The sequence below is a fragment of the Leuciscus leuciscus genome (assembly GCF_965113295.1).
Source record: "Leuciscus leuciscus genome assembly, chromosome: 10".
NCBI classification, from domain to species: domain Eukaryota; kingdom Metazoa; phylum Chordata; class Actinopteri; order Cypriniformes; family Leuciscidae; genus Leuciscus; species Leuciscus leuciscus.
In genome coordinates, this window is record NC_138734.1 from 34,782,718 (window position 1) to 34,807,145 (window position 24,428).

General features: G+C 36.7%; 1 protein-coding gene and 1 long non-coding RNA gene across 4 annotated transcripts; both read right to left on the reverse strand.

The window, feature by feature from the left end:
- Positions 1 to 548: 548 nt before the first annotated feature.
- LOC309507371 lies at positions 549 to 2,086 on the reverse strand. Of its 2 annotated transcripts, XR_014209131.1 has the most exons (6): positions 1,833 to 2,085; positions 1,577 to 1,746; positions 1,103 to 1,291; positions 969 to 1,031; positions 722 to 869; positions 550 to 640 (listed from the first exon to the last, which is right to left on the reverse strand). It is a non-coding gene; the product is annotated as an uncharacterized lncRNA (long non-coding RNA). The 2 variants fall into 2 exon arrangements; XR_014209130.1 differs by having other exon boundaries at positions 549 to 640; positions 1,577 to 2,086.
- A 2,421-nt stretch (positions 2,087 to 4,507) lies between these two features.
- Positions 4,508 to 23,930, reverse strand: pias1b (protein inhibitor of activated STAT, 1b). Of its 2 annotated transcripts, XM_082181583.1 has the most exons (15): positions 23,789 to 23,809; positions 15,762 to 15,805; positions 15,223 to 15,667; positions 12,755 to 12,839; positions 12,384 to 12,431; positions 11,922 to 12,012; positions 11,364 to 11,498; positions 11,150 to 11,255; positions 10,470 to 10,543; positions 9,960 to 10,120; positions 9,107 to 9,237; positions 8,758 to 8,938; positions 8,391 to 8,530; positions 7,079 to 7,119; positions 4,508 to 6,901 (listed from the first exon to the last, which is right to left on the reverse strand). In XM_082181583.1, exons 3-15 carry the CDS (start codon positions 15,662 to 15,664, stop codon positions 6,584 to 6,586), a joined length of 1,953 nt encoding a protein of 650 aa, XP_082037709.1. In that variant the 5' UTR covers positions 15,665 to 15,667; positions 15,762 to 15,805; positions 23,789 to 23,809; the 3' UTR covers positions 4,508 to 6,583. The 2 variants fall into 2 exon arrangements, with proteins under 2 accessions (XP_082037709.1, XP_082037708.1); XM_082181582.1 differs by lacking the exon at positions 15,762 to 15,805 and having other exon boundaries at positions 23,789 to 23,930.
- Between the last annotated feature and the right edge of the window lie 498 nt (positions 23,931 to 24,428).

Here is a 24,428-nt window from a genome sequence, read left to right on the forward strand (position 1 = left end):
TTTAAACCATTAAATCACCCTCATTACTGGTCCCCACTAACTAGGTAATATGTGATGCAACCCACCTCATCACTAATGTTGAAGCCAAATGGCCAGGGTCTGTACATGATGCCAGAATGTTTAGGGAGGCATCATTGTGCCACAAATTTTGCCTTACACAATGTTTTATTTTATTTTATTTTTTTATGTTTTTTTTTATGCAATTATACACTTTAACTACCTTTATATGACACTTCAATGGTTACTTGCTGGGGGACAGAGGGTACCCCTGTCTGCCCTATATGATGACACCCTACCCTGAACCTGAGCCTGGACCACAGGCACAATTCAACCTGGCCCACAGCAGAACATGGACCATAGGCATCCTGAAGGCAAGGTTTCAGTGCCTGCTTGGACTCAGGGTCAACCCAGAAAGGTCATGTGACATCACAGCTGCTTGTGTTGTTCTTCACAACATTGCCACACTGAGAGGTGAGAGGGCCCCCCCCCCCCCCCTTCTCTTGATGAAGATGGCCAAGAGGAACCCCCAGTGAACCCAGTAGACCAAAGAGATGGCAGGGTGGTACGAGACATGATTTGCCAAAATCACTTTAATTAAAACCAGTTAACAGTCAAGTGTTGTTCATGGTTTCTTTATTTCCTGTAACAAAAGACATTTGTATTTATTGCTTTAGATTTCATTCAACAAATGACAGATTAATGTTCACACACTGTTTCCCACCTTAAGCTGGTGCTCCAGCAAGTCAAGTCTGGCCTTTTTTTAGGTTAAGCCTTTTCTCCTCCATTTGAAGCTGTATAAGGTCCATCTCCATGTCACTTTTTCTGATTTGCTTTTGAAGGTGGACCTTATACAGCTCTTTGGCAGGCAACTAGAAAGACAGAATAATTAAACATGACTGATAAAGTCTGTAATACAAACACAGACCAAATATTTAAATGAGGAAGGAGAACTGCAGAACATTTCTTACAATGCTAAGATTCTGTGTGGAGGTAGATGGACCCTCATCTGTATTAAAATCTCCTGCCATATTCTGTAAAATGACAATGACAATTTATTTATTCTCTTATGCAAAAAAGGGGGAATTCATTCTATGCATCATACCTCTAATGGGCCTCCCCACATTTTCTGTTTCTGTCACAGCAGAAGTGGTCTCTTCATTGTCATCCTACAGTGAAAATAAGGAAGGATGCTTGGTCTAGCAAACAGAAACCTAAAGACAATAATCACTTACAACTGTGACAGAGTGTGGTGTTGCAGGAGGATCCAATAATACAATGTGGCCATCAGCAACTGCAAGATAATTAAACCAATAAGATAATCATGCATATTCAATACTCAATGTATATTCTTAAACAAATACAACTAATAAAGAAGGACATTAGGAACATCTAAGAGTACTAGTAATAAGATTACAGTACACAGCATATGCAGTCAAAGCAGCATGCATACTGCACAAGTGAATCAATGACTGTAAAATGCATTCAAAATGCCTTTTTAAAATGGTGCTTTATTAAAACACTGACAAAAACAGTGACAAACATAAATAAATCATAAGTATTAATATGATACACCTACATTTTACTAAGCCACTTGTCTTGGTAGCTGAGTCTGACGAACTGCCCCTGGAATCCCATCGACCACAGGTCGCCCTTTATTAAGGGACAGCGCCAGCTCCTCAGCTGGGGTGAGGGAAGGTGGAGGTGGACCCCCACCTGTTTTACGGGCCTCAGCCTTCTTTCTATTGGCTACATAGAAAACTAAATTAGGCTACATTAAATACTAAATTACATTGTTGGAGAATGTTTTTGTGTTTCAATTTGACTTAGCTCACACTTCTTCTGGCTCCAGAAGGATTACACCTGATAAAACAAGAGGCCAACATATTACTAGACAATTATGTGCATTACTACTGTAATATTAAGAAATGTATGGAGGCCAACAAGTAAATTCTTGTCTATTTTTACTACATGCCCCAAATAATTTTTTTGCGTCACAATGAAAGAGGAAAATAGCCCATTTATAATTTTATAAACTCGTGCATTTACTCTGTCCGTTATTTTTTGCCAAGCCAACTCTCTTTCTTTTGCTGATGCAGCAGTATAGCTTTTTATTTTTTTATTTTTTTATAATGGGCTTATAGTCTTCATAAGCAAGCATTAAAACCTCCAACTCAGTTTCACCTAAGTAGCTCGCTTTTTTTCTCCCTGGGTTTCCATGGTGACTCCTGAAATCGGCGATCCATTGAAAATGTCTTTATGTACTCACCGTGCGCGCGCATTAACTCTGGGTAACCAGTAGGAGGTTGATTAAACTAACTCTTCTCAGGTGTTTTGGAACCGACATACTCATGGTATGCGGGTTTGGGGTAAATCAACCCAGAGGTTATGATTTACCAAATGGTAAGTTAACCAAGCTTTCTGGAATACCCCCCTGCTCTTTGTTAAACAAATTATAAAACAAAAATGTTTAAGTCTTTTTGTGTTGTTGTTGTTGCTCTGTAATAAAAAAAAACAATAAAAAAAAAACAATATCTAGTCACCTGATGAGTGTGATATAGGGATTTAGCATTCTGCAACCAGGGGCCTGTTTCAGAAAGGAGGTTCAACCAACTCTGAGTTAAAACTTGAACTCTGAGTTGACTTACCCTGAGATGGGAAACTCTGAGTTTTCGGTTACAGAACAGCTGAAATGAGTTAGTTCAATCAACTCTGAGTTGACCTACTCTGAGTTAAGCGCGTGCACCACAACTATAAAAAGCCATTATCAATGGAGCGCAGATATTATGAGTCACCATGGCAACAGCGCCAGACAAAAATAGGTCTGCACGTTTCTCACCTTTACATTTTAATTAGTTATACAGTGTTGGGTGTAATTAATTACCAAGTAATCTAAATACTGCAATTTAATTAAAGGGATTACTCTTAATTCTTCTGTAATTTAAAGTAAAATGTGATGTAATTGCATTAGACTATAGAACAATTCTGTATATTTAACATACATTTTTTTTAATTTCTAATTTTTTTATGTAATCTTCTCCCTCTACACACTTTGGTCAATTCAAGAATAATTCATGCAATTGTATATTGTTTATTTGAAAGCATTAAAAGTGCAGTTTCTTGTCTCTCCTTGTATTGTTCAAGTGGTTGAGGTTGATATGGGATTTAGTAATTAGTAATAAGTAGACATTAATCTAATTACACTGTTGAAGATGTCATTTGTAGTTAGTAATACAAGTAACTTACCCAACTGTTATAATATCAGAGGTGAAACTGGAAGAACAGTATGTTATTCAACCTAATTTTAATTTTCATGTAGGGGCAATCCTGCAGGTATTAAAAGAACATGGCAGCAGCTGAAAATGAAATATAAAAACATAATTCAATCAAGTAAGGCTTGAGCATATCATGGGTGTAGGCTACCTGACTTTACATTTGACATAAATAACTAAATAGCATCCAGTGTCAAGCAGTGCAGCAGCATTTTTGGCTGAGGGAATTCCTGGAGGGACTTCAGAGCCAGTCACTCCCGAAGATCCAATGGCCTTCATAAAATGTAAGAGGTTTACATGTGTCATTTTTTATATAGGCTATTTTTGATATTTCCATTTATTTTACTTTGGGTTGTGTTTTTTGTTGGTCCCAACATATTCTGATGGTAATATCTGTCTTTTGGAGCCTCCTGTCCCAACAGAACCTGCAGGCAGTTGTAAGTAGCCTATCAATACACCAGAAATTATGATAAATAGTGTTATAAAGTGTACTCAACCAAATGCTCATCTTCACATGACAATGAGGAGAAAGAGTTTATGCTGCCACAGAGAGGCCTACAGAGGTAATGTTAATATTATGTGTCTACACATCACACAATCTACACATTCAGATTTTTTTCACATATTTATGTGGAGTAGCCTATAGAATATAAGTTTATATCCAAGTATAAACGGGTGTTCTTATACCCCCCCACTCCCCCACTTCTGGTGCGCAGATGAACACAGTTCAGTGATTTTCAGTAAATGCCAGTTTAATTCTGTAGAATTTGTTTAGAACTACATTATGTAACTGTAATCTACTACTGTATTTTCATTTGCCAGTTAAGGAGTTATATAGACTTCATCTTATATATAAAAAAAAAAACAGCAGTAAAAATAGCAATATTTTATTTATATTAATAAAAATGTACTGAAAGAATGAATGAGGTGTTTAAACACCACTTCCTCTTTAAAAAGGGGGAGGAGACCAATAGAAACTCTGGGTTTACCGAAGAAAACCTGCTCCCGACCAGGTTAGGTTCACAGAGTAAGTTACCATGGTAACTGACTCTGAGTATAAGTTACCTCTCTTTCAGAAACAGGCTTGACTTACTCTGCTTTCTCAGGTTTAACATACCTCCCATTCTGAAACAGAAAACTCAGAGTTTCCCTCATTTCAGGGTTAACATACTCAGAGTTTTCACTTAACCTCCTTTCTGAAACAGGCCCCAGAGGTCAAATAAAGACCAAAATACAGATAAGACAGAAATAAAAAAGATTTAATGTATTTGTTTTATTACAGCTAAACCGCTCTCTACATAAACAAGTAATCATTAAGTAAACAATGTATCCCAATTCAAATAATAAATAATTCATATAATATTTTGTACAAACTGGTATTGGTTTCCTGTACATAATGGTTTCTAGCGTACCATACAGTAAGAGAAGAACTTAAGGCAGAGAGTTCATACTTGCCAGTTATTGGTACAGCTATAACAGACTGACTGTCTAGTGGTTTACTTCAAGGACGTAGCGGTTCAGTGGGCACATGAAATGTATGATTTCAGTGCAATGTCAAATGGGAGATTTGTGTAGAATGATGGCCGTCTCAATTTTGTGTGCTATTATGTAACTCAGTGCAATGTAAAAATATATAAATTAAACAAGCATGGGTTCATCAATCCAATTGTTAATTTTCAACACTTTGAATACAAAAATCACTCATTCAGAAAGGTTAGCGGACTGTGCACCGGCTGTCATCGAGTGATTAAAAGTATGTGCTAACGTTCATCCAGGTCCAAAATTAGCTGTTCCACAACCTTTTTTTTTTAATGCAGGACAATCAATGACAAATCAAAAACAACTGTCACTTCACAACTAAGCCAGAGGGTGTGCACACAGCTGGCTTTTATCCTTTAAACAGTTTCATTTCAACCAAAGTTGAATCTGACACAGCAAGTACGATTGTGGAATTAATGCCTCAGAAGTCTCATAGTACAAATATGAGAGAAGAAGAGACAAGGACACGTAATTAGCTACTTGTACGATGCAAAGCAAGTGTTAAGAGCTCTTGAAATAATTACGAAATAAATGCATGATCAAACAAATAGTAAAAATATAATATATAGATAAAATAAATAAATTCAGTTTTACACAGATGAAAATAGACAGCACAGATTATGTTGCAATTCGGTCACCTTCCAAGCACACTTTCAAAAGCTATAAAGCTAGAATTAGATAATGGTTGCATTGGAACGGTTGGTTCCAATTTTAATAGTAGCCCAAACCACACAGATCTCGAGAAAATGACATTTCATCCATGGTGTTCTCGACCTTTAAAATGGGTCACTCGAAATGGCAAGTGCGTTTAGGCATTTTTACAGAAAGCTGTCAATTGCCATTTGATAGGTTTGCTAGTATGGGAAATTACATGTCTTAAGGAAATAATTACTCGTCTGCACTACGGCTACTGCAACATCCTTCTGGTTATTTTTCAGTCATCTTTGCAACACACTACATGAGGTATACTAAAGTGTCTGATACCCTCAGCGCTGTTTTTGCAAACCTCACCTCATCTTTTGAGGTTTGGTTCAGAAAAAAATCAAAGGATATAAGATTGTGAATAAAAGTACAAGAGTTTACTAACCAGCAAATCTGGGCACTGATGTCTTTAAACTCCGCTTCTTACATAATTAATGTGGTGATGAAAGAGAAAGAGTGTGCAACTGGAATAAGATGTGACCTCTGTCGACTGTTCAAGCATGTCGTGGCTAGATTCTGTATTGGCATAAGGGAATGCTTCTGTACAGCATACATCCTACATAACTTAAAGCAATAATAAATTACCTGCACAGGATAATGGCATTAAATAATGTGATGTTCCCTCACTGATCAAACAATGGCTGAGGGAAAGAGTCTTAGAAATAAAAATGATGAAGATGACTGCCATTCTATTACTGTGACTAAAATAATTATCTGAAGTGAAATAAAATAGCAAAAAAGTATAAAAGGTACAGAATAAGATAATCAAGTAACAACACACAGAGCAGTGAAAAACATCTTCAGTATCCATGGAGAAAATACCAACTGAAGTCACTCACTGGGTAGGCAGCGTCCTATTGTTTATATACAAAAGTAAAACTGAAAATAGATTTTTCTTCTCTGTACACAGCAATTTTATTCTTCTCTTTACAAAAGTCTTTGTTCTCTTTTTTTTCCTCCAAACTTTCGATCCCATTCATGTCTAAATCCTATCACGAGTGCACAAAGCTCCTTCTCCGCCCTCCAGCTGTTTGTGATAAAAGCGTGTCCGTTTGCAGGGCGCCCCAGTGTGGTCAGTCCAGTGATATGACATCGGGGATGGAGCCGTATATTACGGAGGCGGCGGCGTCGGAGCGCGAGCGGGAGGCGCTGGTGTGTGTGTGGCTGTCTCTCAGACTGCTGGAGGACACCAGACTGCTGCTGCTTCCACTGCTGCTCCCCCCGCTGCCGTTGGCAGGCACTAGCGAGCTGTTCGCCGACGTCCCCGACTGCTCCAGGAAGAGCTGTGACGAACCATAGGGCATGAAGCGGTTCAGCAGCAGCTCGTGGTCTTCTGATGCTGATGCAGAGGCTGAGGCGGCGGCTGCCGCGGCCATGACCATGTTATAATGCTGCAACAACAAAAACTTTAGATTATGTTGATGTTTAATAATAAATAAAGTTTGTATTTTAATTCTCTCTCAGTCAGTTATGGGTCCTCAATCCATGTAATTTGGCACCAGATATTTGTTTAAAAACAATGCCGCCCTCTAGCTGTGATATGCTGCTGTTTCAGAGAGTGAACCTACCTGGTGATTGTCCCCTTGTAAAAATGAGAAGAAATTCAGATCTGTAGAATAAGAAAAAAAGTTGCTTGGGATAAATTTACCTAGAAATATTTTTTTATTTTTAAGACAACATATTTTAAAAAACTTTGTTTGCTGGATTAAATAAAAATAAATCCCAGATTTAATGTACATACAGATAATTTAGCTAAACTATATTTATAATTAGAGATGCGCGATTAATCATTAAAATATCACAATCTTGATTCAGAAACAATGCAATCTCATTCCTAAATGACAACGATTCACCTGTGTCTATTAAACCTTTGTTCACAGTGAACATTCAGATTTGCGTTGGCGCTGCCGCTGATCTAGAGAGAGCAGTTGTCATGTATAGGTATGAAAAGGCTTCACAACCAGTCTTTTCAACTACACAGTATCTTGCAATAATTCAAATTATCACAGAAGTACTGGGATAAAAGTTTTTAGTTCGGATGTAAACTACGGTAGTGATGATCTAAATAGAGTAAATTATCCTTGGAAAATAACTTGAAGCATCAAATAAAGATTGTGTCAATTACATCACTACACCAAAAATGTATATCATTGAATCATTCATTCAAGAGATTCATTCAAAAATGCTGATTCATCCAATAATGAAACAAGTGAAGTCTTTTAGATCAAGTCATTGAATTATTCATTCAAACAGTTAAAAAAACCAATTCAAATTAATTAAATATTTTTAAGAGACAGCAGCAATTAACCTTTTTTAAGAACCTCTCGAAAATTACGTTATTTTGTTTAGTTGTCTGCTCAGAATCATTGGAGAATCATGATCTCTGTTTTAAACAAAAAAATGTTGATTCTCAATTTATCCAGAATCATGCAGCTCTATTTGAAATGTAATAAAATTTTGATTTCAAATGCATGCTGCTCTTCTGAACTTTCTTTTCATCAAATAAACTTGAAAAAATGATCACGGTTTACACACAAATTTTATGATAATAATAAATGTTTCTTGAGCACAAGATCAGCATATTAGAATGATTTCTGCCATCACAGAAATAAATTACATCTTAAAATATATTCAAATAGAAAATAATTGTTTTTAAGTTGTCATCTTTCACAATATTACTGTTTTTACTGTATTTTTGAACTTTTCAATTCTTTTTAAATCTTACCGACCCCAAAACTTTGAACAGAGGTCTAGCTAAATGACAACCAATTCAACTGAGCACGAACAAACGAGGAGGTCAAGACGAACTGTGCCGTTTGAGCTAGTAGGCACACTCGTATTAAAAATGAAAAATATTATATCAGTGGAATGAAGTGGTACCTGACAGGTCATTGGCTGTGTGGTAATAGTGACGATAATCCTGGATGAGAGGAGGAGGGGGAGGGATGTAGTTTGTCTCCATTGCCGGCATGCTGGGAGCCCGTGCCAGAGGAGACGTCTGATGATGTAGATTTAACACTCTACAGCAAAAAATTTATAAATAAAAGTAACATACAGAGGTTTTAAAATGATCCAGACATTTAAACCACATTTCAAAATGTCTGAACATCTTTGCATTATATGACAAAATATGAATCCATTTATAAGAAATAAATAACACTTTTCAAAAAAATTAAGCCATTTCACGAAAACATTTGTTGGATTTTAAATGATAAATCAATAGACATGCTGAAATATAAATTCTCACCCTTTGTTGGCAGTTGGGGAGGTGGGAGATAGAGATGGACAGGGTCTTTTAGGTGGAGGCTCGTCGTTATCATCTTCATCATCATCTGAGGAGCTGTCCAGCGTCAAGTCAATTACCTCCACCTTCTTACTGCTATGGGACGAACTGTTTCTGTGGTCCGATACAACCGACCGACACGAGTCTACAAGAGGGTAAGTAATCTTTAAAAAGCAAGCCAAGACTATCTAAAATGTTATGTTTAATATGGTACCCTGCAAATATCTACACATTTTACTACAGGACTGAGACACAACTGTCTATTGTCTCCAAAACTCATAAACTCAATATATAACAGTCTTTGTGGTAATACCATCAATGCCGTTTGACGATGCTGACACTTCCTGTACCACTCTCTTGGATCTCATAGGAGCCCAGTTGCCATCTTCTTTAAACTGAATCTCATCACAGTCCACACAACTGCTCAGAATCTCCATGAACAACCTGTACAACGACAAAAAAACTTAAAAAAACGGAAAATACAGAAAAACAACAACAACATTGCAGAGACTTAAATAATGACAGCACACACTGCTGTTCAAAAACTTTGGGCAAGTAAGATTTTTTTTTTTTTGAAGAAGAAAATAATACTTTCATAAAGCAATGGCACATTAATCAAGTGGCAGTAAAGATATTTAGAATGTTGCGAAAGAGTTTCTTTCTATTCATCAAAACAATCCTGAAAAAATTAATTAGTTAAAAAAAATATTAAGAAGTTAAACTTTTATAAATGTTTTTTTTTATAAATTATAAATGTTTCTTGAGCAGCAAATCAGCATATAAGAATGATTTCTGAAGGATCATGTGACACTGAAGACTAGAGTAATGGCTGCTAGAAAAAAAGAATTGCAGGAATAAATTACATTTTAAAATATATAAAAAATAGAAAAGTTATTTTAAATTGGAATAACATTTCACAATATTGCAGTTTTTTTTACTGTATTTTTGACCAAATAAATGCAGCCTTGGTAAGCCTCAGAGACTTTCAAAAACTATTACCAAAAATATGACCAACCTTTAACCGTTTTTGAACAGCCTTTTGAACAGTTGTGTATAGATGCTCATACACATTAGGCAATGACTGGTACATTACAGCACCACAAAGGGTTTTTGTAGATTTCAGATGGCCCACAATCACAGGTGTGAAAGGAGAGACCAGTACTGACCCGTCAATAATAAGATGCTCGTATGGAGCTTTCTTGTCGCAGACCGGACACACCCAGGTGGGTTTCTTCTCATTCATTTGGATGTAGAGCGTAGCATCAAAGCACTGTAGGTGCGAGCAGGTGAGTGCTCGACAGGGAATCGTCAACCGCATCTTTCCGAGCTGTTCATTTACACACAGATGGACACACATTATGTTAGAATACATTAAATGGCCACATATTGCTTTCAAACTTTATAATTGAATTATGATTATACAGTTCTATCTAGTTCCTAAACTGCTGGCTAGTGGTTTATTCTCCAACACTCAAAATTATTAAAATGAAAATGAACACTATGTGGAAAGTCAGAGAGTCATAAGCAGGGCTTGGTGGTCTTGGTGAAAAGAAGCAGAGTTTCCTTATTCTGACAAAATGGTTAATGCAATTGTGTCCAAAGGAATGCCACAAGGTTCACCAGAATCCCTTAAGAGGAATAAAAACTTTATTGAGGGTTGAGGGTCCATTACATACCGGACAGAGTAAGGAGACTCGCAGGCTGGTGGTGGCAATCTCACTGTCAGGGTCGGCGGTAAGCTTTTCTTTGACTGAAGAGAGGGCACAGGACACAAAACCAATCAGTCTTTTTACAGGCAATATTCTCTTACAGTGAACAGGCAGCTTAAATAACACTTTTATTATTTTCATCGTTATTTTGGTCATCACTTTATTAAAACAATAGTTGCCCATGTTAAATGGGAGCATTGGTGGGTGAATGTCAGACAATCCAAAGAAAACATGGCAAAAATGTGCATTTGTGTGTAATATTCAGAATGTAAAGGTTTAATAAGCTTTATCTTGAACGTCACAAGAACAAACAGAAATTATTGCATCCACTTGTCTGAAAAAGTGTTAAACCAATATGAACTGACAACTACATCTATGGACTTTTAAGGTAATCAGCAAACCTAACTAGTTATTTTTATTGTTGCCGTTTTATTTGATTTTGAGAAAAAACATTTTTTGATTTCAATCTGCATATGCGATGGACATCTTTGATAGCTCCTCTGAAGACATCTTGAGGAAAACATCTCTATATTTAATGAAGCACATACAAAAGACCTGAACTGGAAGCGATGCAACCTGTTTTTAAAAATACGTACGTTTTTTGCGCATAACTCGAATTCAACCATCTGGGTTCAGAGTAAACTTACTGAGTGCTCTTGAGTGGTCTGGGTTTCTAATGCCTTTTGATCGTAGTCTCTGTAGCAAAACTGAGGAGGACTGCTGTCGGACCAAGTACACTGCCATGGAGTAGCTCTGTATGGACAACACAGCTTTTAGAAACTCATTCTGAGCAATATGACAGTGGTGTTTCAATTTCAGACCAATCAAGAAACAATTTCAAACAGATTTCACTTTCATTACCCTTCCGATTTCTGACGTCCATGACACAACAATGGTGTTGGGAACTGTTGTAGACAACCTAACCAGGGAGGTAATGTTGATGGGTCTGCTCGGTCGCTTTGGCTCCACTCCATTTTTGGTTGGAGGAAGATATCCCTGAGGACAACCACAAAAAGACATTCAGTTAAACAGCCTGCACAAAAGTTTGTATATGAAACATTAATTTGTTAAAGAAGTAAAAAAATATATCTTTAAAAAAATATATGTAATCTTTGTATTTGTGTTGGTTTTATGATCTCCTTTTGAATGTTTTTAAGCATCAGTTTTGAATTAACAGACATTCAATGGATGGACAGAAATCTCTCAGATTTAATTTAAAATATCTGTATTTGTGTTCTGAAGATTAATATAAATATTATGGGTTTAGAACAACATGAGGGTGAGTAAATGCTGACAGAATTTTTGGGTGAACTATCCCTTTAAATCTACTTGTTAATATACATGTGTTAATCATTGTTTCAAACAATTGTTTCTGAACGATTCTTGCTGATTTGTGACCAAAAATAAAGTCAGACTCACAGGGAGGTTACAGGGTTTTCCATTCACTTTTACACAAAGGTTGGGTGGGAAATGATCTTCCTGAGGACAACTTGTCTCTGATAAGCAAAACCTGAAAAATATGTGTTGAGATTCTTTTAGGAATGTGTGGGAAAGATTTCCAAGACTCTCTCAGAAATCCAAACAAAAGAAAGCTCTGAAGAGGGGGGTATGTTAGCCTCAAAAGAGAAAATCAAAAAGTAGACATCACATTAAAATACACAATCTGCAACTGCACAGCACTTTAAACAGCAAAGAATTTGCTATTTTAAATGTGAAATACAACAATTTACATTTTCATAAGATTTAGTGATAGCACAAAACATTAAACAATAGCTGCAAGAAAAATGACACTAAGTAATTATTTAGCAGCATGTTTTCAGTTTGTCAAAAAGATCCAGTTGAGTTTTATAGATCTTTAGTTGGAAACTTGTTTTATCATACCTTAGCTGTACTTGCACGGTGAAGTCACATTTGGTCCCAGAAATGTCCCTGTCGAGACAAGAGGGTGGGAGTAAAGGAATGTGTGATAGAGCGTAGGAGAGAAAAGCATACCAAACATTCTACAGGACCGCTCGCTTGGCACGTCTGATAAGCACTATCGCCGGCTATGTAACTAACAAGATGAAGATATCTAACAAGACCAGGTGAACGGCACAACCGCTGTTTTAAATTCAACTGGTTTTCAGTTCTGGCTGAAATAACTATTTAAAATGTATTAGAAGCACAAAATTAGTTGGGGCATTTCAAACACTTGAACCATGTTATCTTGTCTGACAATGTAATTTGATATCCCCCTCCACACACACACTTACATTGAGCTGCTGATCTGTTGAACTTGCTGAGGCGTTAGTGCAAACGCAAAACATGTTTCCTGAAACCTCTGATTGCTGTCTGAGGCTGTAAAACAATAAGAGAGGAGACGATGGAGAAACCACCACATCACCATCGATAAAAAGACAGAGAGAAGACACTTAATATCAAAAGTAATAAAATCAAAATAATACTATTGATACAAATTGATATTTGTACAATTAAATTATTTTATAACAAAAATAAATATATAAAGGAATTTAATCATGTTTACCATTCAAATATGACTCTCTATTACAAAACAGCACAGTTCAGGCAACACAAAGAATAGTCCATTTTATCCATTTAACATTGATTTTGATCAAATACACATTTTAGAGAATTGTGTGCTTCCAAGTTAGCAAAAGTTTGGAGAGGGCCTTTTCTGTATCGTACAGTCCATAAAGAAATGCTTCCTTAAGTCTGGGGTGTTTACTCAAAAGGAAACTGTTAGGGAGGACCAACTTCCTTGTAATGGTTTTTGCTGGTCCACATACTTTTGGTTATTTATAATATATATTTGCATATTTCGTGACAGCATCCGAAATTTAACTTTAGTTAACAGCATCAAGAAAAATCCAACAGTAAGTGAAGTGAATTATCTCAAACCGATAGCAAAGCAGCATCTCAGTGACAGACACAAGGTTGCTGGTCCTTTCCAGTGGAACCACTTTTAAACACTGGTGCAGTTTAGTTCAAAGCCAAACTCTACACAACAGATCCAAAAATAACCCGGGTTACATAACCCAATCTCCTTAAATGAAGCAAGGGTTTCAGAAGCAAGAGAGAGTGAGAGAGATAAGAGGAAGCTCTATCAGCACCTTTACAGGCACACATAGGTGGCTAAACTCAATGAGAGAGACTGAAATGAGAGGTGTGCTTTCCTTGAGCAGTCATGTAAAGAGGAAAATCTATTCCAATTGAAGTGGAGAGAGTTTAACTGATGCTGGCAGATTAATCTGTACTCAGTTCTCGGCTGTGTTAAAGCTCCATCAACACTGGTTGCAGTCAGCTCAAACAACTCAAAATTCATCACAAGAAAAAATTTTCAGTCCGAGGGGCTTCAACTCAATATGGAAGGACCATCTTGTTTCCTGGAAGTTGCTTGAGAAGCAATTTAATGTTACAGGGTCCTTTGCATTGCATAGCAAAAATCAGTTATTATTTAGCAATTTGCACTCAAACTGAACTCTATAAGAGTCCTTGTAAGAAAATTAAACTTGAAATAAGGTAGCATGCTTCCGCACTTCAAATTGAGCAGTTAAGCACTGGTTAAGGACCTATATTTCAAGCTGCCACCTGCTCAATTCAATTTTTGATGGAGTTTAGCCTGACTGGCTCCATAGATTGATTTTGAGGACCCACTTTGGCAGTAATTTCCATTGAAAGAATACAATGACAGGCTTGTATTTGAAAGATCCCCGAAGTGAGATCACAAAGGCTAGTTATCTAAACATCTCAAAGACTAAAACCAGATAAAAACATAGCCTAACACCTAAACTATCAAAGGACAAAGGCAGTAACACAGCCTTCGGGCTTAATGACACTTTCTTTCCATATTGGCCTTTTATTCTTAGCACAAGCTGGATGACTAAATATAGCACAGGTGGCCTCTGTCCAATCTGATAAGCCATAAATCACTTGAAGAGCACCTTTATGTTTGTATCAATGGGGGAGGAGAAGTCTTCAAGACAGGCCTATACATCCCATAAGGGATGTACAAATCTAAAGATTTTCAAAATCGAATAGTCAGTGGGTTGTCCGAATGTCTAGTTAGTCTTAAGGCAGCATCATGTCTACAAGCTCCGAACAGATGCTTTTCTTAGCAATATATTGATGCAAACATAAATATAAAGTGAATTATTTAAATCAAAACTATGTTGTTGTTTTTAAAATATAATAATTAAGATAACACTTTATTTAAGGTAACGTTGTTACACGTAACGTTACATGTACTTACTATAGTAATAACAATAAATTATGCATAATTACAAGTAACTAACCCTAAGTCAAACCCTAAGTCTAACAGTAACCCTATAAGAGAATGCAGTTAATTAATATTAGTCAGTACTTATTTGTGTAATTACACTATAAATAACCTTAAAGCATAACCATAAAAAATATTTCTTTTTTTTTCTTTTTTATATTTTAGGGGTGCGCCATATTTGTGGGTTATTCTTGGATCCAGAAAGTTTAAAACCCCTGGGCTAAATAACTTAAAACGGCTGCAGTAGAAATGGCACAAAACTGTTTATGTGCAACCAGGACAAATAATTGTTTCAGAAGAGATGAATTTAGAGAAAACTTCTTGGAAAGGGCTTAAATGTGCATAACACTCTCTGACAAGATCCATTTCTAAATTCATTACTGTAGAAGCACAATTCAACTTTAATCAACTAGTTGACTGTTAGAGATCATTCCTTATACTCACCTAAACTGGTGGGTTTGATAAGCTCATCAAGTAGATCGTAGAAGGGCAGCCTCTGTAGCTTGACGTCTGGATGGACTGGGTGAAGGGCGGAGGGCAGGTGGGGCAGGCCCAGCTCGTGCTTTGGCCCAAGCAGTGCGACAGGTAGTAGAGACGGTGAACCGTGCCCATCAAATCCCAGCTGTGTTAGGCTGGTGGGCAGGCCTGCGTGAGCTCCTCCAGAGGTGGAGTGTATGCCAGGGAGGGACAGGTCTGTCGGGGACACCATCTTTGTGGGGAAGCGGCGGCGGTAGAGCTCCTTGATCTTCATCTGCACGGCAGGGCTGCAGCCGGCTTTCAACAAATGTAATGCTTTGGTCAAGAGTTCATGCTTCCTTCCATGTTTGTTGCGGCCTGCATATCCCAGAAGAACCTGAAGCTCTGAGACACGGAGGCTCATCACCATTTGCTGTTTTTAAAAGGGAGGAAACAGCAGAGAAATTATGCACTTGCCAAAACAAATAATTCAGAGAGCAATTAACTAGGTTAAAGGAATAGTTCACCCCAAAATGATGATCAATGAAGACAGCATACACGTTTGTACAGCCTAAGGTTGAGTAAATAAATGAAATAAACTATTAAACTTTTAAAATTCAAACAATGCTCTTAAGAATTGAAATTGTAATAATACATTAAAACACACTACCATTCAAACTTTGGTACAATTTTTTTTATGTTTTTGAAAAAAGTCTCAGTAAAATACAGTAAAAACAGTGTGAAATATTATTACAAATACAAGTAAGTTTTCTATTTTAATATATTTTAAAATGCAATTTATTCCTGTGATGGCAAAGCTGAATTTTCAGCTGTCAAACATTTCTTAGACCAGCACATATTTGAAATTGATAAAAAGATGTGTATAATGTTATACATTTTTTCTATTTAATACATCCTTGCAGAATAAAAGTATTAATTTCTTTAAAAAAAGCTTACCAAACTTTTGATCACTAGTGTATTTTTTAATAGATTTTCCAACCCATTTCTTCATGTTGCAATTACTGACAAACAGTAGGAAGTTCCAAGTCATTGTTTACTTTCTATTTAAACATTAGTCAACCTAACTCAGGTTAACTAGTGTTTAGGTGCCTCACTTTTAATGAGGGTGGTTTAAAATGGTTATCCAGTCTGTATGGTAAGAGGTATGATTTATAGGCTATGTCTTACACATACACTTACATGTAGGCCAGCTAGGACTAAATTAGCTTCAGGCTCAGTCTTGGACGAGCATTCATTATAAGCCATAAGTCATAGGCTACATTGTTATGTTGGCCAAAAGGCCTGTCAGTGAGAATACAATCAGTTCGGTTTGCCAAACGCAGATCATATCAGATTTTTAGGCTGAAACGTTTGTATTGTGTTGTTTAGTTTCTGATACAGACATGTAATTGTGATGACCCATGTACGAAGTTTGAGCACATGTGCAAACGTTAACACCTACATCTGTGGGATCAAAGCCACTTCTCATGTGCAGAACAGCAGACTTTACCTCCCCTGTCATTCTTGGATATTCTGAGACTATAAAGGGCTGTGTTGGTGGTGCCGGCATTTGGATTCTATTAAAATCTATGGGCAGGCAGAGTGGTGAAGAGGCTGAGATAGTGGGGGAAGGGAAAAATCAAGCCTAAGCCTGGGCCAGTGAGTTTTCATAACAAAAGCAGTGTAGAACAGCTCCAGGGAAAACAAGAGAACCACAGACCAGCGAAAGCTCATATTTCTTCACCTCGGAGAGACCACAGTCCCCTCCCCAGTTTACTGCCAAGTGCCAACTGGACTGTTCACACAAATACTTACACAAACACTCTTTATTAATTTCCACCCACCCCACCGCCCAACACAAATAAACGGCTTCACTGCCGGTATAGCCAGATGATGAGACTCTTGCTCGTCCTATCGTTGTGAGGAACGACCCCCAATGTAAACCTAGAGCGATCAGAAGTTTGGTGATTAAAAAAAGAACCCATGGAAGAGCCAGAACTTTCTGGTAAATCATATAGCTAGTCAGCATGGTTTCAGAAAGTGTTTTTCCTTTTATACTTCTAAGATCAAATGAACATCCCTAAAAGTATACTCTTGTAGGGTTATCATTACTCCATAAAAATGTCTTACAATACTATACCAACTCAAGTATCACAATACAAAGTAGTATTTTGCTACCATGCAAATCTACAAAATGAAACAAACTTTCATAAATACATAGATGTAAATGAAAACAGACCAGATTTTCCATTGAATACTTCATTAATGAGAACGAATAACTGGCTATTGTTACCAATCAAATGAAATCAGTGTAAACAAAACTAATCTAAGCAAAGAAGCTGCATGAAGTGACATTCAGCATCCCCTGATAAACGGAAGCGCGAACAAAGTGCAACTTTATCTCATTGCAAAATGAACTGAAGCATCAGGAAACACTCAATAAGGCGCTAATTCTACACTACATTTACCAACAGCACTCAAAAAAAAAAAAAAAACAACCTCTGTCGTCAATGTTTCTCCAGGCATTTGTGTTCAAATTAACTTTCAAATAGTGTAGCCTACCTGCCGCACATACAATATTCCATACTGTACTATCGTATTGACGATACTACCGTTTAAAAAACACAATGTGTCGACAGTATTTTGAAGCTTTAGTATTGCAATATTACCGTAGTACCGGTATACCGTGCAACCCTATACTCTTTGTCAAGTTCAACAGTTGAAATCCTCAGTCAACAGGCAGCAGAGAGAGCAGAGTGAAGGGAGCAAACACTCCTAGTTTAAACTGTTATTAGGATTAGCTCATCCTCCTGAGGGCCCTATAACCCTGTGACGACAAAGGAATAGCCTAAGTGGATCTTGAGCTGTGTAAAAACTAGGGGTGTAACAGTTCTCTGTAAAAAAATTAAATAATAATAATAATAAAAAACACAATTAATCTTAGTTCTAACAACACATATGGATTATCTGTTTTGCAAAGAAAACAAAGCATTAAATAATAGACATTCGGAGAGACAACATCAGCTAATGTTGCCTGTCTCGTTCTACAAGGACACAACCACACTGCTAGATGGCGGAGTCGGCTACAGGAACCAAGTGTACCAGAAGACGATGCTTGTTTATCTCTGTACATGCACCCAGTTGGAGAAGCGGCAGCAATGTTAACGAAAATTCTGATGTTTATCATACTTTCTTAATTTTCTAGTACCGGTACTTTAAGAATGGCAGAGTTTTAATAAAAGCAATATTTACTGATTAGCATCGCCGTTGTGTGACGGCTTGATAGACAGTTTGCATGCAGCGCTCTGCAAAAAATTTGAAGTCTCTTATCCTCACCCAGGCTGCATTTATTTGATCAAAAATAGTCAAAACAGTAATACTGTGAAACATTAGGCTATAATTTACAATAACTGTCAATAGCTCTTCAGTCCAGTGTAACATGATCCTTCAGGAATCACTCTAATATGCTCAAGAAATATTTTTTATTATTAAAAATAACATTGAAAACAGCTGTGCTACTTAGGTTTTTATATATCTATATCTATATATATACACACACATCTATATATATATATATATATATATGACTGCCACTAGAGCATGACATCAACAAACAAGGCCATTGGCGTTCATTCTCTTAACGGGCCTCGTGTCAAAAGCAAATAGAACCCATTATAATCACTGAAGCTGTCTACAGTATACAAGTGCCTGGCCTGTAAAATTTCTGATGTATGATGTATATTTTATATATATATATATATATATATATATATATATATATATATATATATATATATATATATATATATATATATATATATAATTACTTATTTCAGGATTTTTTGATAAATAGAAAGTCCAAAAGAACAGTATTTAATTGGAAAAAATAAAAATAAAATATTTTGTAACAAATGTCTTCACTGTTACTTTTGGTCAAATTGATTAATTTCTTTCAAACTGACCCCATAAAGTAATCTCTCAATGACACTGATACCCTATGGGAAATGGGCTTCTTGTGTCTGTAAGCGCACACACATTTAATAAATATACCTCTGCAAACCGCTGGATGCTGCACAAAGGTTATCTACACAAGCTAGATGAACAAGCAGCAAGACAAGTACTACAGGTAATGAAAAAAGCCCTCCTATTACTGTATAGCTGTACAATCTTTATTGTATAAAGTTCACATTTAAAGGTGACTTGACTTCACATGACATGGCTTTTTTCTATTATTTTACTTTGTTCCTTGAGGTTCATTTATGATGTTAGTGTTTGTTTATTTTCACACAAAAAAAGCAAATATATGTGGAAAAATTATTATTTTCAACCCTCATTCTAACCCTCTCTCTGAAATGATTGGTTATTAAGGGGAGGCTCCTTTAAGGCTTGCCAGCAAATGACCACTGTTATGATTACTAAAGTCACTGCATAGAAAATAATGAAATGATCACCACCCCCCACTGTTGCAAGCGACTAGCCTGAGTGTTTTGAAAATATTAACCCTTTAAAACCATAATTTACAGGCAAAGCATTAACAAATAGTTACTTACGGTTTGCGATGGTGCTGTCAATAAAGTTGACTGCTTAAACTTTCAACAAAATTTTCTTTGCAAACTCTCAAGTACACTGTGCCTCATTTACAAAACAATCTGCAATCAAACGCTCTGAACAAACATCTAATCCTCCGACCCGATCTGGGACGCCATTAAAAATAAACCATCCACTTCTTTATGATGCTGGCATCCTTCCGAAGTCCGTACAGAGACTAAAACAAGCTGTTTAAACAAGACTTGTCAAAGCAAATGTTCTTTTATTCTCCAATTTGTCCTGTTGTCAGCAGACCAAAGCACAATGGGGTACATCAGAAATTGAACAGGCCAGGCATTTGTATACTGTAGACAGCTTCAGTGATTATAATGGATTCTATTTGCTTTTGACACAAGGCCCGTTAAGAGACTGAACGCCAATGGCCTTGTTTGTTGATGTCATGCTCTTGTGGCAGTCATATGCAAATGTGTCATTTGCCTGTGTGACGTCACAGGTCCCACATCATCTAAACAAACCGTTTTTGAAGCTTGGTTACATAAATGCTTTTTTATAAACTTTCAACCCTAAATAATGTTGTTTCAATGGTAAAAAATACCCTCATATGTCCAAAATTTTGATTTCTCATGTCATCACCCTTTGAAGATTTTATTAGCATTTCCAAGAATAGAAATCACAATTTTTAAGTTTCCTGCTATTTCATGACATGAGTCAGGAAACCCTGCAGGTTGCTTTCCAGCTGTTTAAAGCGTAACTCTCGCCAAAATGCAACCTAGGGTCTTTTTGATAATCTACCCGAAGCAAACTTTAGTTTAAAAGCATAATTAGAATGGAAACGCCACTCTAAAGTTTGACCGTATTTTCGTTTTCGGTCAAATTGCCTGGGAGTGCTAGGGGCACGACTATGATAGCATTAAGTATCACCAGGGGCTCTACACATGAACTTGAGCATTGAGATCACAGTTTGTGTACACAGAGTTTACTAAAAAGAAAGATTTTGAACAAATCACTGTAGCTGTTGTTGTTTCCGTCCGCCGGCATTTTGTCAGTCAAAAATAGTCGATCTCTGAATGCGAATGAACTGACTTTAGTATTGTTTCTTATATGAGGATCCTTTTTCAAATACAAGGTCAATATTGATTTTCACTAACGACAAAACAACAAATTATCCGTTAATGTATATGGAACTAAGCTTTAGGAGCTTTCCATCTTTACTCTCCTCCCTGTTACTATGCATTCGGAGATCGACTATTTTTGACTGACAAAATCCCGGCGGATGGAAACAACAGCAGCTACAGTGAGTTGTTCAAAATCTTTCTTTTTAGTAAACTGTGTACACAAACAATGTTCTCAATGCTCGAGTTCATGTATAGAGCCCCTGGTGATACTTCGTGCAAAGTTTTATGTTGGGACGAGCCTTCTTAGTGTTTTAAAAATAGCGATTTTGATGCTATCATAGTCGTGCCCCTAGCACTCCCATTCAAAAGGCAATTTGACCGAAAACGAAAATACGGTCAAACTTAAAACTGGCATTTCCATTCTAATTATGCTTTTAAATGAAAGTTTGCCTGTGGTAGATTAACAGAAATACCCTAGGTTGCATTTTGGCGAGAGTTAGCCTACGCTTTAAGCTTGAAAGCTTCAGCACACATTTATTATGACTGGGTGGAAAATGAGCGACCATTGCAGACTTCAGAATTTCTCTTTTTAAAAAGAAAAACTGCATACAGGTTTAGAACAACATGAGGGCGAGTAAATTACGACAGATCATCTCTTTAGGCCGTCAGATAATTCCAGCACTACTTCCAAAAACATCAAAGCAAGACAATTATAGGCTCTGTTCTATGGTCTGATCTCCTTGCAAAGAACTGAGAACAGTCTGAATAGTAGGCTATACTTCTTCACAGAAAAAGGTGCATTTAATAAAACAACTGCTTGAATCAACAATGAGGTTCCTGATTTAGTTTATTTCATTTCAATGAGTGTGGTTATTATCATAAGCCTTGACTCATTTATGACAAAGACATAATCTAAAGGAAGCACTTCTCTGAAAGGATGTCATTTTGGTAACTGCGTTTGGTAAAGCAAGCTTCCGATCTGCATAACCCACAAATGCATTGATGCTCAATAACATTAAAAAATCTAATTATAATAATTGATAAATTAAAATTAGGTAGAATTCTTGATAATAAACTACCACCCCGTCCCCAATAATTACACAAACAATAGAAGAAACAGGATTTTATATTTATGTTTTAAAACCACCAGGAAGTGGTGTAAATCGTGAACCTTTTGTTTTGACAGATACCCTAAACATTATGATGCAGGTCTCCAATGCAAGTGTCAAAGCTAGAATTGCACAGTTACGTATTATATTAGAAGTATTACAACAAGTGTACGTTTTATCATTAAATCCTTAAACAACTCAAAATTGGATTTCATTTGATGAGTTATTTCAGACTGTGAATGTTGAAACTGAAAGCAAATAAAACATTCTTGATTTCAATCAGCGATGAAGACAACTATTTATTTTTAAGCTTTCTGGTTTAAATGTGTACAACATTGGTAAGACTAACAGAGTTATAGGATTCTAGAATTTAAAAGACTGTCCAGGATAGCAAATTGATATTTATTTATTTTTAAAAAGAAGAAAAAAATAAAGAATAATTCATATCAACTGAATTCAAATTCAAAACTAGGCCTAATTATTTTCAGTAATTTAATGCTAATACTGCCTGTTACCATTAAATCTTTTATATTTGCGTTTTAGCAGCAAATTGTCCTTTTTCTAATGTAGAAAGATTTCCTCCAAATACATTTTTGTCATAAATGGTAAAACCCCAGGAAATGCCTCCTCTACTGACACACACCTGAAATATACAGCTTAAATCTACTTTAATAAACATAAAACATAACAATAATGCTTATCTTCCTGTTTTGCTCCATGCAAAATTAAACATTTTATTTATTTATTGCCAACAAGAGTATCAAGGTACAATGTGCTATTGCCAAATAAAGCTTTTGTGAGGGAAACTTCTACTACACAGTACACAAGGGCCCATGTTATCTGTTTCGGAAAACCTTAAAAATAACCAACAACTAGCATACTTTTGACAGTATTTTGTCCAAGTCACAGTCAGATAAGAACTCCATAAGTAACACTGCAGTAAAACAACAAACAGCTATGGGTCAGGTCACTAGCCATCCATATCGTGATTAAAACAAGACTACACAGGTGGGGCAAACAATAACATCAAAATTAACAACAATAACAATGACAGAAAGCACAATTAAAACGTCTTCATGTCTTGTCTCAATGCAGGACATCTCAAACCCAAGACATCACTCATGTAAGCACCAGCTAAACATACACGAACTTCCTACTAAAACATACAGAAACTAAAAGTAACAGGCCATGGTCGATGGTTGCGTCTCAAAATCTGGTGTTCTGCAAACACACAGACAGAGCATTTCTGGACGTCACAGACTCAACACAAATGTTCAAACGTTTCTATGATGCCCCAAATTCAGTCTTGGTTGACAGTTAAGAGACTGAGCAGTGATTCTGTTCTTATAAATGCAGCGGGTTAACAGAAGTCCTAACTGTCAAAGTACCGAATCTCCAGCCTGTTAGCAGCCTACGCACCACCCACATGCTGCTTCACACTTACGACCGACTCCTCTGACGGCCCATGGATTATTTTACACCTCATTTAAACGTTAAAAGAACAATTAACCGTATTAATATATCAATTCAGATGGAAGGGAGGTAATTTCACACCAGCAGGCAGACAGCTGTGCGGGTTAGCAGGCAGCTAGCTGGATCCATCACAACAATAACACTGTTCCTTTAACCGGGCTCAAAACTGCTCACAAAGCGCTTTTTAAATCAAATACGGAACGACGCCTCGTACAAAAGTCAATCACAGGAACAGGTCAGACGGAAAGCATCGCCGAACAGGTATTTTATAAAGGCTTAATTGACAGTAATTCGTGGGTTACACTTTACCTTCAATTCCGCACTCTCCGCCATCTTGTTTCTCTGGCGCAAGCGTGATCTGAGCCTTGGCACGTGACCAGAACGTGTGTTTGTTCAAATGCTGAGGAATCCCTCTGTAGTTTAAAAATTAGCGCGAGGATTACGCGATTTCACGCTGCTTGAATGGAATACATGGCAATGGCATCACACATCAGCGACAAGATCTCCTGGAACGAAACGCACTCGCTTGATTGATTTATCAATCAATACAATTCGTAAATGTGCTTATTGATGGAACAAAACGGTATATATCAGTACATTTCCCAGAAAATCTGTCAGCTGTTGAGTCATTCCCAAGAATCGGTTCTTTTGAACAATTTGTTTCAATGAACAAGAGTAAACAATTCAGATTGTTTCATGTGTTCGCGTTTTAACATTTGTAATTACGTGCACTCTGGCATTCCACCACCGTGTTATATTACATGCTGTACACGTTTTTATTTAGTGGTGTAATTGCATAGCTATGTCGTGTTGCAGTTGTTGCAGCCATGATTCACCTTGCAATGCCGAGCCCAAATATAATTATAATTTACATGCTTAAATCTTTTACACCTTTTGTTTAATAAAAAAAATCGTATGTCGTAAATCAATACGTAGTCCTAACATAGGC